Source organism: Puccinia triticina, chromosome 9A (genome assembly GCF_026914185.1).
Source record: "Puccinia triticina chromosome 9A, complete sequence".
Lineage (NCBI taxonomy): Eukaryota > Fungi > Basidiomycota > Pucciniomycetes > Pucciniales > Pucciniaceae > Puccinia > Puccinia triticina.
The window spans coordinates 1,444,268-1,458,776 of record NC_070566.1 but is presented as its reverse complement, the minus strand read 5'-3'; the positions used below and the strand labels follow the sequence as shown (position 1 = coordinate 1,458,776).

At 46.4% G+C, this 14,509-nt stretch overlaps 4 protein-coding genes across 4 annotated transcripts; 2 read left to right on the top strand and 2 right to left on the bottom strand.

Annotated features, from left to right (window-relative positions):
* Nucleotides 1-630: 630 nt before the first annotated feature.
* On the top strand, nt 631-2,801 carry PtA15_9A147 (uncharacterized protein; the record flags this gene model as incomplete). The annotated part of the gene is made up of 5 exons (XM_053172325.1): nt 631-670; nt 749-794; nt 865-1,111; nt 1,189-1,288; nt 1,372-2,801. The coding sequence occupies 5 exons, from the start codon at nt 631-633 to the stop codon at nt 2,799-2,801; spliced, it is 1,863 nt and encodes a 620-aa protein (XP_053023577.1).
* Nucleotides 2,802-4,026: 1,225 nt separating this feature from the next.
* PtA15_9A146 (uncharacterized protein) lies at nt 4,027-7,662 on the bottom strand (the record flags this gene model as incomplete). The annotated part of the gene is made up of 13 exons (XM_053172324.1): nt 4,027-4,222; nt 4,462-4,610; nt 4,697-5,461; nt 5,540-5,705; nt 5,794-5,882; nt 5,945-6,338; nt 6,418-6,593; nt 6,721-6,797; nt 6,875-6,980; nt 7,064-7,178; nt 7,251-7,300; nt 7,403-7,450; nt 7,540-7,662. 13 exons carry the CDS (start codon nt 7,660-7,662, stop codon nt 4,027-4,029), a joined length of 2,454 nt encoding a protein of 817 aa, XP_053023576.1.
* A 208-nt stretch (nt 7,663-7,870) lies between these two features.
* On the top strand, nt 7,871-8,855 carry PtA15_9A145 (uncharacterized protein; the record flags this gene model as incomplete). Its single annotated transcript, XM_053172323.1, has 5 exons — nt 7,871-8,025; nt 8,097-8,149; nt 8,224-8,300; nt 8,486-8,602; nt 8,748-8,855. 5 exons carry the CDS (start codon nt 7,871-7,873, stop codon nt 8,853-8,855), a joined length of 510 nt encoding a protein of 169 aa, XP_053023575.1.
* A 3,195-nt stretch (nt 8,856-12,050) lies between these two features.
* PtA15_9A144 (uncharacterized protein) lies at nt 12,051-13,687 on the bottom strand (the record flags this gene model as incomplete). Its single annotated transcript, XM_053172322.1, has 6 exons — nt 12,051-12,402; nt 12,480-12,625; nt 12,726-12,959; nt 13,055-13,210; nt 13,350-13,448; nt 13,538-13,687. The coding sequence occupies 6 exons, from the start codon at nt 13,685-13,687 to the stop codon at nt 12,051-12,053; spliced, it is 1,137 nt and encodes a 378-aa protein (XP_053023574.1).
* Between the last annotated feature and the right edge of the window lie 822 nt (nt 13,688-14,509).

Sequence of the window (14,509 nt, the reverse complement as noted above, 5' to 3'; positions counted from 1 at the left end):
CGTACTGCCTCTTGACATAGGGAGTCGCTGTTCTTTCCTTTGCTTTTCTTTGATGTTGCGTGTGCACCATATGTCGGCCAAATTGTGTACACTTCAAAAAAAGAGCGGATTCCGATTCCATGCAGGTAGATTTCATTTCAAATGTCATAAGCTCGAAAAATTGCGATGATGTCACTCGACTTGACACATAAACCTGCTGTGAGAATGCGGAATAGTTTGGAATGTTCATCCTTGAACGCTCTTTCTCACGCGAGTCTGAGAGGACCTTCATAATGTCACCCTGTCTGATGCACCGATGTTGTGCTTGCACTGGCAGCGAAAACTTGGATTAAGATCACTTGCCAGTTCATGAATGAATCCTGAATAATTGCGTGTTTGATTGCAATGAGACATGTGAAATTGCCCAGTGTCTAACCCGCATGATGTTGGGATAGTTGATGTTGGCGCGTACTTCATCGCGATGAGGGTGTGAGACCCTCGTTCTCCCAAATTTGATTTATAAAGATTGAGATTTGCCTCTGGCAGCGTGTCTCCCCACCATTGGTCTGATTGGCTGCTCCATACACCTTCTTCAGGCATCCAGTCCTAGCAGCTCCGCCATCTTCACCCCTGTCTCTCGTTTTTGCCACCATGCGCTCTGCCCTGCTGCTTTTCTGGGCGCTGGCTCCTTGTGCGTGACCTGCCAGTCCTGGCTTTCCTCTAAACTTCGTCGTCCGCCGAGCTAAAGCTGAGACTTCTTATTATGCAGGCCTAGCCATCCAGAACCCACGTCGCCACATCCAATCTCTCTCTCCGTGGGTCTTGTCCGTCCACGTATCCCTTGTAGACCTTGCGCACTCATGATGGAGGCTTTGCTTTTTCCAGACGCGACGTTGCTGTGGAGACTCAGACGACTCAGATCACGGAAGAGCACATCGTCACCAGTTTTAGCCAAGTAACGGAAACTTACACTTCCATCAAGACCGCTTTCGTTGAGACCTCTCAAACTCTGTACTCTCAAAATTCATTCGAACAAGTCACCGCCACATTGACCAAATTCCAAACGGTCATTGAGGAGGCTGTTACGACTATTTCGGGAGGTTGCAACTGTGATGCCGCAGGCGTCAGCACTGTGAGCCCTCAAGTTGCCTACCTAACCTTCTGGGAAACTGTGCAATGCTCATCCATCTCGGGTTCCTTTTCCAACAGGAAACTATCGAAGCCACGGTCACCACCTGGTTCAGTCAGCTGCAATACATGGTGCAGACCTGTCAGCAGAGGTTCCCGTCAAGATATTCCTCATTTACTTGTAAGCATTATTTACCATCTAGCATCGTCGGACCCACATTTCTTTCAGGTTTCCTGACAGTCTCATCCGCGTTTGTCGTTCAGCAATCTTCACCCAAGTCAGTACCCACCTGCAGGTTGCGCTTGGAGTAGGTTTCGTCTCCGGTTTGGACGTTCAGCCCATTGTTCAACGTGCTTTCAAGAGAGCCCGTGTCGATCAAAGTGTTTTCTCCAGGGTCCACATCGAAACTACCAGCTTCACTCACATCTCGACATCTATTGAGAACCGGTCGGGTGTCTTCGCCCACGTCCCTACACCGGTTGGTCGACGTTACCCTGACCGCCTTCAGGCAGCTCTCACATCTGCCCGCAAGTCTGGCGCCGCTCACAACGGTACTCTGCCTGTGGGCGGCAAGCACGGGCACAAACAACCCACCGACAGCTTCAACGCTACTGCTCCTGTGGGCGGCAAGCACGGGCACAAACAACCCATCTCACCCACCGACAGCTTCAACGGTACGGCTCCTGTGGGCGGCAAGCCCGGGCAAAAAAACCCAATCCCACCCACCGACAGCTTAACTCACGGGACCGCCCCCAACTCGACCGTCCCTGCTAATGGCCACCACGTGCCGGGTTATCCTAAGCCAGAGCCAGAGCCATCGCCTCTCACTCGGAACCCAAATCATACCCAGGAGCCAAATCCCCCCACGCCAGGTTCCAAACAACCAACCACACCACCTGTGCCCGGCCATAAAAACCCGAACACCAGCCCATGGAGCGGTACCACCCCCGGATCCCACAACGCCGACGGCAGTAACCCCACAACACTTGTTACCCCGTGGAACGCTCACAAGCCTGCGCCAGGAAGTGACTTTGGCAGTAATCCTGGAACGGGAGGGTTTCACAATGGACTTCCCGAAGATCGAACATCGGGCGGCGTGACACCACCTGTTGCCCCGTGGAGCGCTCACAAGCCTGTGCCAGGAAGCGACTTTGGCAGTCATCCTGGAACCGGAGGGTTTCACAATGGGCTTCCTGGAGATCGTACATCGGGCGGTAGCTATAAGATACCCGAGCACCCTGACTTTTCAAATAACGGAGGTTCCACTCGTCCGGACGTGGGGGCGCCAACCTCAGGCTTTCCTTCACAAATTTCTGCAAACCACGGACCGACCGGCGGCATGCCAAGCTATCCGACAGTACCCACGCACACTGGATTCCAAAACACCGGACCATCAGGAGGCTTAGGTGGCAACACCGGAGGTTTTGCTTCGCAGGCTCCCTCAACCCACGGACCGAACGGCGCGACGCCCAGCTATCCACCGATACCCGGGCACACCGGATTTCAAAACACCGAAACTTCCCCCCATCCGGGAGGCCTTGGGGCCCCAACCGGTGGTTTTGCCTCTGCGTCTCCCTCAACCCACGGAGCGAACAACGGCCTTCCAGGATCCGAGCCCAGTAGCACAGGATCCACCGCTTCCCCACCGCAAACAGGCGAGCCAAGTTCTAAGCCTCACAAGAAGGACCCCTGATTAGGCGTACTCTTTTTTCACTACCGACCTATGGGTTGTCAATATCTTGTGCTTTGCTCCCCTCATGCCCGATGTTATTTCATTCATTTTTCATCATTCTCTTCCCACCTTTTGCTATTTATCAACTCGCGTAGTGTTTTTTTTTCGTTTGAATCTGATTCTCTTTACTTCTGGGCATACCCGACTCGCAAAAACAGAACAGAAAGAAGTCCAATTGTTTTCATTGTCTTGATTTGGGTCTTTGTTGAATCTGAACTCGAGGATGTGATTTTCGCTCTCCGCAATCATTCTGCATATCAACCCAATCGCTGCTAACTCACTTGCCAATACACCGCCTCCGTAATAAGCAATTTACACCTTTCTTAGTGTTGGCTTGTCAAGAGCTTGACGCGCGTTGGTCAGGTGCGAATGAGAGTAGCAGTATTACCAAACTTAACACAAGTATCCCTCCTTGGGGGAGCGTAGCGACCTCCCTCTCTTTCGGAGACGCATCGCGTCTCCTCGGAGAGGCTTAGTTAAGCTCGTAGTATTACATGGTCAGCAATCTCTGTTCCGTTGGTTTGCTTCAAGCACTCCGAGAGAGGATCTTTTGACTGTAAGATCTTGTGATTATCGTTATTTGATCAATTTTACAACAAAACATGTGCACCCGTGGTGCAGGTCCCAAGCTCCCGCTGACTGTCGAGGCGCGTTTCTGTGAGCTTCTCTTGGGTAAGTGATGCGAACAACACCTGCGAACAACACCTTTACAATTCAACAGGAACCGAGATTTGTTTCATGAACGTCCCAGCTACCATTGTTTCCCAATGGCTACATATCCAGCTTGTCATCTCATTCCTGTCTTGCATTCACATAATTTACTTGCAATTTTTGTCATGGCCTTCTCAGTCCTGGGGAGTTGTCATGCATTGGTCGCCGTAGGGACCAATCGACGAGAAGTGCGGAAGCACATCAATGTAGGAGCACATCAAAAATCCATTGAAACGGAAAGTAACCATGGAAAAGCAGTTTGACGGGTGGGGCCGCGATAAGCCAGCGTTGACCTTCGTTGACCGCGCAGAAGATTGCTCCTCATGAGTCTTGAGATCCTGGGGCGAGCCATTGTCATTGTTTGATAAATTTCATGGAAAAAGAGATGAGAATCGAATAAACAGAAACGGATCCAAAGAGAAAAAGAAAGAACAGAACAACGGGATTGATCGACACTTCATTGTGAACAACAGGATCAATGGGCAAGTTCAATACGAGCGGGTTCGAGTTCGAATTGATTTGTATTGCGATATGAGATCTGAAAACTGCTCGTTTTTTTCTGGATGCGTTTATTCTCAGTCACGCCTTGGCCATCTGAGTGTTCTCGTGACTGACGATTGCGACATTTACCTTGATCGATGACCGTCGCGCTAGTACTCTCAATCATCCATCTGTTGATATGAAGATAAGTCAGGATGTCAATTGAGTTGAAGGGGGTGCAAAAGACGGTAGGAAGGGAGAGGCACATTCAGCATCTGGGGTAATAGAAAGGGGGAGGTGGATTCGGAATACAAAAAGTTGAATGTATAGCTTGGTGGAAACAAATCAGAAAGGCCCAAAATCTCTATGCATTACGGAGTTATGTGAACAAAGAAAAAAGTGTAACACATGAAATGAGAGGAAGACTTACTGTTGACATATGATAATCGGAATCAACTTTCTTAAAGAGATTGCCCCGAACCCAATCGAGGAACCGTTCGACAAGCGGAAACTGCCAGTAGTAATCAGTCCAATGAATTCTGTTTGGTCGTTTCTTTTGCGACTCTTGGGTGGATTTTCCTAAGCAGATACGTGTTTACAAGATTTTAAGTTAGCAAATTGTTTCAAGGATTAAAGTGAGAACAAAGTTGAATATAGCGTCTTACATGTGTGTTCCGATTCCAATATAACCTTGCAAGTGGTTTTAAGACTCCCGCCCTGCCATCATTACCGGTGGGAAGCATTTTGACTCTTACAAGTCCGGAGTCTAATTGTTTGGCCTTGCAGAGGTCATTCGTCTGATCCCACTGTAGATCTGCCTTGAGCTTCTTGATAATCCGGTCGATCAATTGAAAAGCTAGCCCGCACACGGTCTCCAATGTTTGCTTCTCCCGGGTCGAATCCGCCAGTTTTTGCACGTTGTTAACGATTACGCGGACCAATGGTCCGATCAAGAGCCAAGGCTGACGTGAATCACTCTGACCAATCTCATCTGTGATCAATTCTTCCATCACTTCACCTCGCTTGTTCCTCTGAATTCCTTTCTGGCCAATCACAACATCCCAGTCTGGGACGAAAGGATCGCCGCCCTCGCCACCTCTAGATTCCATCAATTTAAAGTTCACCCTTTTGGCTGGTGGTTTACGGGCCCAATATCTCGCCTCTTCTGAGCCGTGTTGATCGGCAAGTTCAGCAGCGGGAAGTAAGGTCGGATAATCCCTCGGGAAACTTGGGTGGCCGGCCTCGAAGTCGATTTGTGCTCTTTGATCGAGACAAACTAATCGAGCAGATGAAAATATGAACGAGTGAAAGAATGCTTTCGTCCAATTGTTCGGAAGGATCATCCTCCAACCACCATCAATTCGCACTAGCAACATCGAGATTTGATCATCTTCCTCTGTCATATCCAATCCACTGCCTGGAACATCCAACTAAACGAAATCAATTGTCATGTCAGTAAGTCAATAATGGTTTCATGCCAAGAGGTGATGAATATTGAATCTGCTAACGTTGGCTCTTCTTTGGTCGAGGTCCGATTTTTTGAACTTGATTCCTTTCTGACTCTGCGATCGGTCCCAAAATCTGTCACACTTGGCCAAACGAATAACAGGTTGAATAACTTGTGCCTGAAGCGGGCATAAGTTGTCAGATTTTTCCTTCTTCTTGGGCGGGAACCTTTGGAAATTGAAAAATGTGCCTGATCAGCAGGTGCCATTAGGCGCAATACAAGAGTTTGCCATGTTCAAAATCAGCATTACGAAACTTGAGTCGGGGATCATCCACTGTAAGTCCGACTATCATCCCCATCGGTATCACGCTAGGCTTGAATCCTGCGTCCAGCCAACTTTCAACCTGGGAAATACAGTTTCAACTCAGAAAATAGAACTTTGAAACTTAGGCCAATGCTGCCTTACCTCGCGTTTTTCGGCTTCTTGAATTCCAGTCAAAACTCGCCCCATCATCTCCAAACACCGCGGTCCACCAAGCTCAAGACAGCCTAGTTCAGCAAGTTCTTCAACGGCTACTTTCCCTCCCGACGCCAGCGCAATTGCCTCGGTGGTTGAAGTTTTGAGAGATGGATGGATCTGAAGTAAGACAGTACGTTGGGTTGAAGACCCAGAAGAAGGGCTGCGGTCAGATGTTTGATTGTTGGCTTCATCAAGTGAAGGGGTTAGAAGAGGGCCCTTAGGCGACAATGTCGAGTCAGCCACTGGGCGCCATAGTAAAGTCGCAGGGCCGATAAGAGAGTATGGCCAGCCTTGATGCGAATACAAGTGGATTTCGGCAGCCCGATGACCCGGGGTAAACCTGGGGTAAGAACACAATCGGGGCACATTTGGGATTTCAATTTCGGAAGAGTACTTTGACAGGCTAATTGGTAACAGACCTGAGTGAGCAAGGATCGACCCCGGTTGGATCACAAATTGTTTTCAACGTTTGCTTGATTATTTCTTCTTCGCCCGACAAGTTCAAATGGGTGTAATAAGATAGATCGTGCAGTGTAAATCCATGTCTAGCAGCTCGGTAGGTGGTTCGAAAACATTTCTCAGTTGGCGTCTTGGCCTACAAGTTTAAGTGAGTAGGAGCTCGCGTTACCTCTCAGATCCGCATTGGTATGTTGGGAAAAGTGAACCCGTCATTCGGGACCAGTTATAAGAACAGAGTCAAAAAAAAAAAAAAAACTACTAACCAATCGGAAACCCCAAAGATCAGTCATTTTGGTCCGTTTTGCGTGCCATATGTGAGTCTTCAACCACTTCTTCTCCACTGTCCAATCCAAGCGGGAAGACGGAATATTAGATCCGCGAGATTATGCGATATTGTATCTTTGCTGTGGAACTCGCCTTGTCGCTTCAGCAAGGTTTTGGTTCTGTCACGATTTTTGTGCTCTTTCAAGCTCAATTTACTTTTAACGGATTTGGACAAAATTTTGGGTTTATCATTCTTCATCTACACGTGGATCCATATGGACAACGGACATATGGTCAATAATTGGAGCAAGGAAATGGAAATAATTAAACGGATTCACAAACCTCGAAACGGGCTTTTGGCCTCAGTTTGGTTGGTACTCGTCTAACAAAATGACTGGCTGCTCGTCTCCTTAGGTGTCTCGGCAAAGTTTGAAAAGATCTCTTGCCCGAGGCATCTCTTGATAAAAATTATATCAAGTCAGTAATTAAAACAGTTAACTAAGCATGTTTGGGTGGTAAATGCTCTTACCGAGCTAGCTTCATAGACCGTTCCATAGCTCCAATTTCGAAGGATCTAGACTAAGGAAAGAAAACAAACATCCATCAGTTCTTAAGTTCGGCGACATCATACAAACACCCTGTAACATTGAAAGCAGATGATTTTTTTGGAAAGAAATTCACGCTGATGAATTTTTCGACGTCCAAGAACTTCGGCAGTTTTGAATGCTGCTAATAAATGAAAAAGAAAGAATTATCAGGGCTGCACGCGAAGAAGAGGAGAACTGTAAGTTGTCGGAGTGATATGAAGATTGACGTACCGGGTTGACATTTTGCGTATGGATAACTCGGGCATGTCTTATCTTGGCTTTCTTTCTTGCTTGATTATTTTGATCATTGGCTGAACCGGAGTTGGTTCTTTTGCGATTTGATTGGCCTTCCATGTGAGGTTCATACACAATCAAAAATTAAGATCTCACCTGCAGCCTCGGGGAAATCAGCCTCCCTGCTCCCCCGGGGAAGGGTTAGACCGGCGGCACCCCCGAGTAGCCGGAACGCACGGCGCATTGATCCAGCAGTGTCAGCATCAACTCGTCAAGCTTGGCCATCGGAACCCAAGCACGAAGAGCAAGAAGTCCTCCAGCCCTCAAGATGACTCGCTTGATCAGAACACTGCCTCATCGATTGTTTTCAGCTCCGAAACGATCCTTCTCCTCCTCTTTATTCAACAGGGATCAGCCCAACCTCCAGATTGTCACCCCACCATCGGTTAAATACAACCGTCCGATCGGTGGTATTAGAGCAGGGTTGGTTATTCCGGTTAGCTGGCTCTGTGTTTAACAGCTGATCGGTTCAATCCAATCCATTTGAATTCTAGAATCTTAGGATTTTTGACTGGTCTCACCGTCACTGGAAGCTACGCTTACCTTCGTGAGATTATCCATTTGATTTTTATTCCAAAGATAGACAAGAAACTGATCAAACAAATATTATCAAATTGGCAGATCTATTTGAAGAATACCAAAACGCTTGTAACATCCTTCTATTGTCAGTTGAAGAGCTAAAGGCATCGACCTTAAAAGTGCGTTTTACTCTTGTGAACCTTCACATTGCTTTTTTAGTCATTTATCTATATGCTTTTGATGAATGAAACAAATGGATGACCGTGTAAAAAAAACATGTAAACATGTACAGATTCTGGAAAACGATGGCATAGAGAATGACTTGCTGACCTTTCTATCACACGTGATTAAATACAAATTCTAGATAACCAATCAGGTCAAGCGAATCGAGCAGGTTGAGAAGGAGTTGAACCGGATCGGATCAACTACCGTTACAGAAGACCAGATTAAAAAGATCAAATCCGAGTTGAAAAAACTAATTGTGTGTATCCATTATTCATGCCCAAGAAACCCCCAGCCCCGGGGATTCTTGCACTATTCGGGCTTTGATCCTGCGGTGGTTTTCCTTTTCAGTCATTAAGCTAATAGCTTTCATGTTGACATTTGTTTTTCGTCTTCATTCTTAGGATCGAGTCCAAATCGACCAACTTGAATTGAAATCTAATCTCACAAATTTAGAAACTGATTTGATTTCCGGCAAGTCGACATCGATGAGCGGCGGTAGAATGTGTTAGGAGGTGTATGCATACCAATTTTATTCTTACCTTTATTTTTACTTTTGTCTAGATATTAGAGTTGTTGAATCAAAAATAGCCTCGTTGTCATCACCAAGACTTTCAGAGAAGACAAAAAAAATGTGCCTCATGTTTACTATAAACATGATATAATGATCCGCATTTCCTGTCTAAGAGTAAGAACCTCATTCCCTCAGGACCATCAATGGGGATGGGTTGCGTTTGAAAATATGAAAGTCCCTTGTTTGTATATGTAGAAGGGGTTGAAGCAAATCAAGGTTTACAGAGACATCAGCACCTCCAAGGCTGCCCATAACACACGTGGGAAGCATACACACATCAAACTCTGTGGTGCACCAAGAGCATAAGAGCATCCAACAAAGACTATCAAGGTAGATCAAGGTCCGGTAAGAATTCAAGAAGCCGTTGAATTGAAAAAAAAATGTTAGAAAATGTATAAGAGAATGGGGAAGAATCTGAATAGACAAGATTGCAGACAGGATGCCAGCGCTCAGCTGGGATAGAGTAGTGAGAGCGGTGAGCGGAATACATATTTTATAAATGAAGAGCAAGAAAAGCTACCACTGTTTCTGAGATCCTTATATACGAGCTCCTTGTTGTTAGGCGCCTTGTTTGTACCTCACACCTTCCAGCGGTGATCGCGGGTTTGATTACGCTTCGTGGGGGGGGGGGGGGGGGGAGGGAGGAGGCAGGAGTTGTGTCAAATTGGACTACTCCTCGTCATCAACTGAGAAAATGGTATGACAAAACAAGTTATTTATCATAATGTGACGGCGGGGATAATTATATCATTTGATTTGAAAATAAATACTGACATGGTTGACAAGAAATAAAATCTGAGTGGAAGGGTGATATAACTAATCGAATGAAGGCAATCAAGTGGCAAAATTAAAAACAACTGGAGTTAGAGATTCAAGTTTGGTACAAGTGGGATAGTATCACAAACTTGGCAGTTCTTCTGGACGGGTATGCATGAGGTGTAATAGTCTCTTTTTAGCTTTGGATAAGTTCAGTTCAATTCAGCTGTGGTACGGCCTGAGGATAAGTGGATTTTTATGTCCTGCAGCGGCAAGAAATAGTACTGGAAACGAAAGTATATGATGGATTGGGAAGATTTAATCACTTCGAATGGGAAGCTTGGCCCTGGGCACTCTGTTGAAACACTATTCGGGGAAAGAATTGGAGGCCAGGCGCTTTTCCACGCTTTGAACCTTTTGAGATAAACTACTCGGCTTGTCTATCCTAGTACCGATTCTGATATCTATATATTTATATTGAAGAAATGATCAGCACATTTATACTTGCCAGACTGTTTTTGTAGGCTTGTACCCTTCTAGGCGCTAGTCCCGTTGGGAAGATTTTTCATAAAAGATTACAAATATTTATCACTGACCAGTTGCAACGCGGGGACAGCCCATCTTGTGAACTATGTTCGGTCCGAAGAACGAGCCGCAGTCGAATTCGAGAGAAATCAGAAGGTTAGACTGATGTCGTTTTACGTGTTTTAATATGGCACTGACCAGCTTCATGACACGCTTTGATTGCATTCATGACTTCATCCCAAGGTCCTTCAAGGCCAGTGCCATAACCGCTTTAGAAGGAGTTCGTTTCAAGTAAAGGCAATCCAAGATGTATGTGCGCGTTAGCTCGACCGCCTAATATTGCCGCCGCCGATAAATTTATGGTTCACGAGGGTTTTATGTACGTCCAGAACTCACTGCATCTGAGATCGAGCAATCAAAGGGCGTCAACAAAAGCTATAACCTTCAACGCTTGGAGTCAGATCATTGATCGGAAAGGCGGAAAGGTGGCTTACTTTGTATTCCAAGCCAGTTTTAGCCAAGACCCTGAAGATGAACGGCATTACTTCAGTTTTCATGTCCTGTCACAGTCTTTGAATTGACTTGAACTGCAAGAGAGACAAAAAATGGAGAGAGGTGACTTGGGACTAAGACGCTCTCCCAGCCCCAGGACAAAAGGTCTTTGTTTCGAATTTTACTGCAGGGATATTAGTTTTCCGCACTCACCTTTGACATTCGGTAATGTATTTGCCAACGCTTGCACCATCTTCGCCGCCAATCTGAGAGAGAAGAGAAAGATGGACCGTCAGACCGGTTTCCAATACGCTGAGGATAGCCGAATACGTTTTCTGGAAGGGGTACCGAGGAGGGAAAAAGCTATGTACTGACCGGAATCAAGCAAAAGTCTGCAGTGCAGTGAGTCATCGAGGTTGATCTCTCGTTTGTCACGGTCATTTCCAACAATGGTGCCAGGCGAACGTTTGATGAGTACCGGGAACCAAACTATGTAGGAAGAAAGTGTTTAATGGTTTGTTATCGGAAGACTGCAGCGATGGAGCTGATGGTCGATGGAGTCGACGGGAGTCGATCAGCATTGGTTTGCTGTGGACTTGTTCACATGTGAACCCCCGGACGTCATGTGGTTTGCGGCTGTGAGTGACAACAGTCCAGGCGTGCCCCCATTGCGGGGAGCATCCCTCCGAGATGGAGGCCGTTCAGGATGCTTTTTATGTTCAATCACGGACAGGTCGACAAACCTGTCTACGTCTGTACATCTAAAAACAATGCTCATGAAAGAGAATGTGATTCTTGAGAATAAATGAAACTCGGCGGAAAGAGTGAAGGAAAGAGTCCTACGATTTTAGAATTACACCATTACAACAGTTTTTGGTTCATGAATAAAATGATGAGACTGATTGTTAGAGGAGTGATGTGAGTGAATTGCGATGCGATGGGAGGATCGAACAAGTAGTCGTATGCACAACGAGAAGGAAGATTTAGGTAACGAGTTCTACGCTCACTTCTAATCTATGTGACAAGCAACTTGACTAAAATAACTCAAGTTTCGGGATTACAAGTGACCGAAAAAGGATCTGCAACAACATGCGAGGAAAAGATAACCGGTGTATGCAAAAGAAAGAAAAAGGGATGCACTTATGGGGGGAGGAAGGTTGGAACGACTGCATATCGGGGAGTCGAAAAAGATATGCTGCTGAAGAGAAAGAAAATAATGATAACCAAACTCTAGAGGCTGCGATCGTCTGCGGAAGATAAACTTAAAATGTCGTTTTATACAAACGAAGGAGGAACCAGAAAATTGAAAGGGGATTGGTACAAATGGATGAAGAGATGAGAGGGAAATAACGAGTTTGGATCAAGCTTTAATGTCCTTTTGAAATAAGAGCGGCTGAGAAGGACTACCGGGATTACCGGATCCGTTTCCCGTCCCGTTATTATTATTCTTTTGCTGATTTGTTTTCGCGATAGCGTAGACGACACCGGCGACGAAGCCGGTCGAGACGGCAGTCACATTTCCAAAGGTCACTGGATCCCCAAAGAAGATCATCCCGCTTGCAGCCACTGGCAACTTGTTCAAAGCACCCACCATCGAGTAGGTCGTCGAAGAGGTCGTCCTCACACACCAGGCTGTGGTGTAGGAGATGAACACCGCTGCCGCTCCAGAGAAACACATCGCCGCTAAGAGGAAAGTTCGCCCTTCATATGGACTGTAAGACAATCATGATCTTGTCAGCGGCGAAAAGGAAAGGCAGCGAATGGGTGGATGAGTACAATGGTCACTGACAAGTTAAGACTCAATGAGCTTTGCGACCAATCCTCAAATGCCATGGAAAATACAATCAAGATTGGGATAGATAGTAAATTGTTGTAGAACATTGTATCCCAATCTTTGAAGTTGGTGAGTTTGATCTTTTTCCTCATCGCCAATACCTTAAACAACGCCAGGATTCAAAGTTTCAGAGGACTGGCGGCTAGCTGCGACCTTAAAAATTGCTGTCCAAGGAAGGCTGAGAGGGAGTGAATTACTCACATAAGCTGCGCTGGCAAAACAATTGATCAGCATCCAAAAGTAGCCCATGTTCTTCTTCACGATTTCTCCATAGATAAGAGGCTCTTGAAATGCATCTTCTTTGGCTGAACCGGCCGAGAGAAAAGGCGAGATGTCGGACCAGGCGGCAATAAGTGAGGAGAGGACCATGAGGCCAAATGATACCAAGGTCAAACTCGACACCGATCCATTGAACCAAATCACTTCACCATAAGCCTGTGGGTATCGGTATCAACAAAAAAAGATATCATGTAAATTGTCAAAGTATATGATGATTCAAAGAGTTAACCAAAAAGGTTGAATTGACTGACGATCAGAATAATGGTAAGGTTTTTGAATATCGTATAAACTGGGATGGTCAGAAATTGCAATGCTTTCGAGCCTGTGTAAATCACGACGACCAATAGAAATGAGATCGGGAACCATCTCTTCGCATCATTTTTGTCAAGATCACGATATTTGATCAGCTAGCAGAAAATTTTGTCCAATGCAAAATGAACCAAAAGCATATCATGGAAAAGTCAGTAAAATAGCACTTCTCTGGCGTTTCAAACCAATTTGATGGCTGATATGATTGAAAAAATGATGGCATGGTCCTGTACTCACCCTCATCGATTTAGATATGGCCACGCAGCCAACGCAGACTACCGACTGAATCGTCAAAAGTAGGAAGTTCATCGAGAAATGGCGACCAGAAACTACAAACTAAAGAAACACGCACAGAGTGAGTTCAATAATCAGTGCAACGTAGGTTGGAATGAGACGAAGAGAAGAGTAGGAATGCTGGTGCGCACCTTGTTGATCACGGTCATGAGGATACTCGCAGCACAATATGAGAAAACAGGTAAGACTGGGTTATTCGCTAGTCGATCGATTTGACTTCCTGGGCCGACATGGAGATTACCAATGAACGTCGGCAAGCTAGGAGCGTTGTTGTTCGACATCTTCTATGTATTCGCTTTCGGGCTCACTGGGGTGAGGGAGGATCTGGAGGAGGACGGGTGCTTTCTAGACACTTGACAAGTCTCGGTGAGGGAGGAATGGGCTGAGCTCTCAAGCTGAGGATGAGTTTGCGGAGTGTAATAGTGAGGTGATAAGTCCATAAACACCGTTTTAGTCCAACGCCAGAGCGTTTTGTCTTGTTTTGGAAATGGCAATCGGCTCTATCTGATAAACCCATACACCCCGAGCGCACAACAAAGAACATGCCATCGGTCGCTAACTTGGACCGGTTTGACGCCAGCTCCGGCCCATCGCCACTGTCACCCAAGTCATCCAACTTTTGAGCAGGCTAATGCCAAGCTCACGTGGTCAACGAGTCAATCGCTGCTGCCCGTTTTCCCTCCGGAGAAAGTCTATCTCCTCCGGGCCCTGGTTCCCTTGAGCTCGTCAAGAAGTTCACGATCAGCTCAGACGCACTGCAGGGTTATTAAACACGTAGGATTATTCGAGCTCAGTCGAGAATATATTCAAGAAGGAATACCTCACTGGACGACCTTGGCTAGCTCGACTGATATGTCCGTGACAATCCGTGAAGGTCGGCGCTGGAGAGGAGCCACTGGGTGACTTCCCGTCGAGATGGGAGGGCCTTCCAGAAGTGATCTGGAGCCCCAAAAGCTAGATTCCCCCATGAAAATCTGGACTTTCTGGGTCTGTATCCACAGCTGTGAGGGTCCCGGATGTATCAGGAAGTTGTCCACTCATCAGATACCAGGTGATGAGAAATCTGGGAGTTTTGATTGCCACTTGGCAGCTCAGACCCTGGA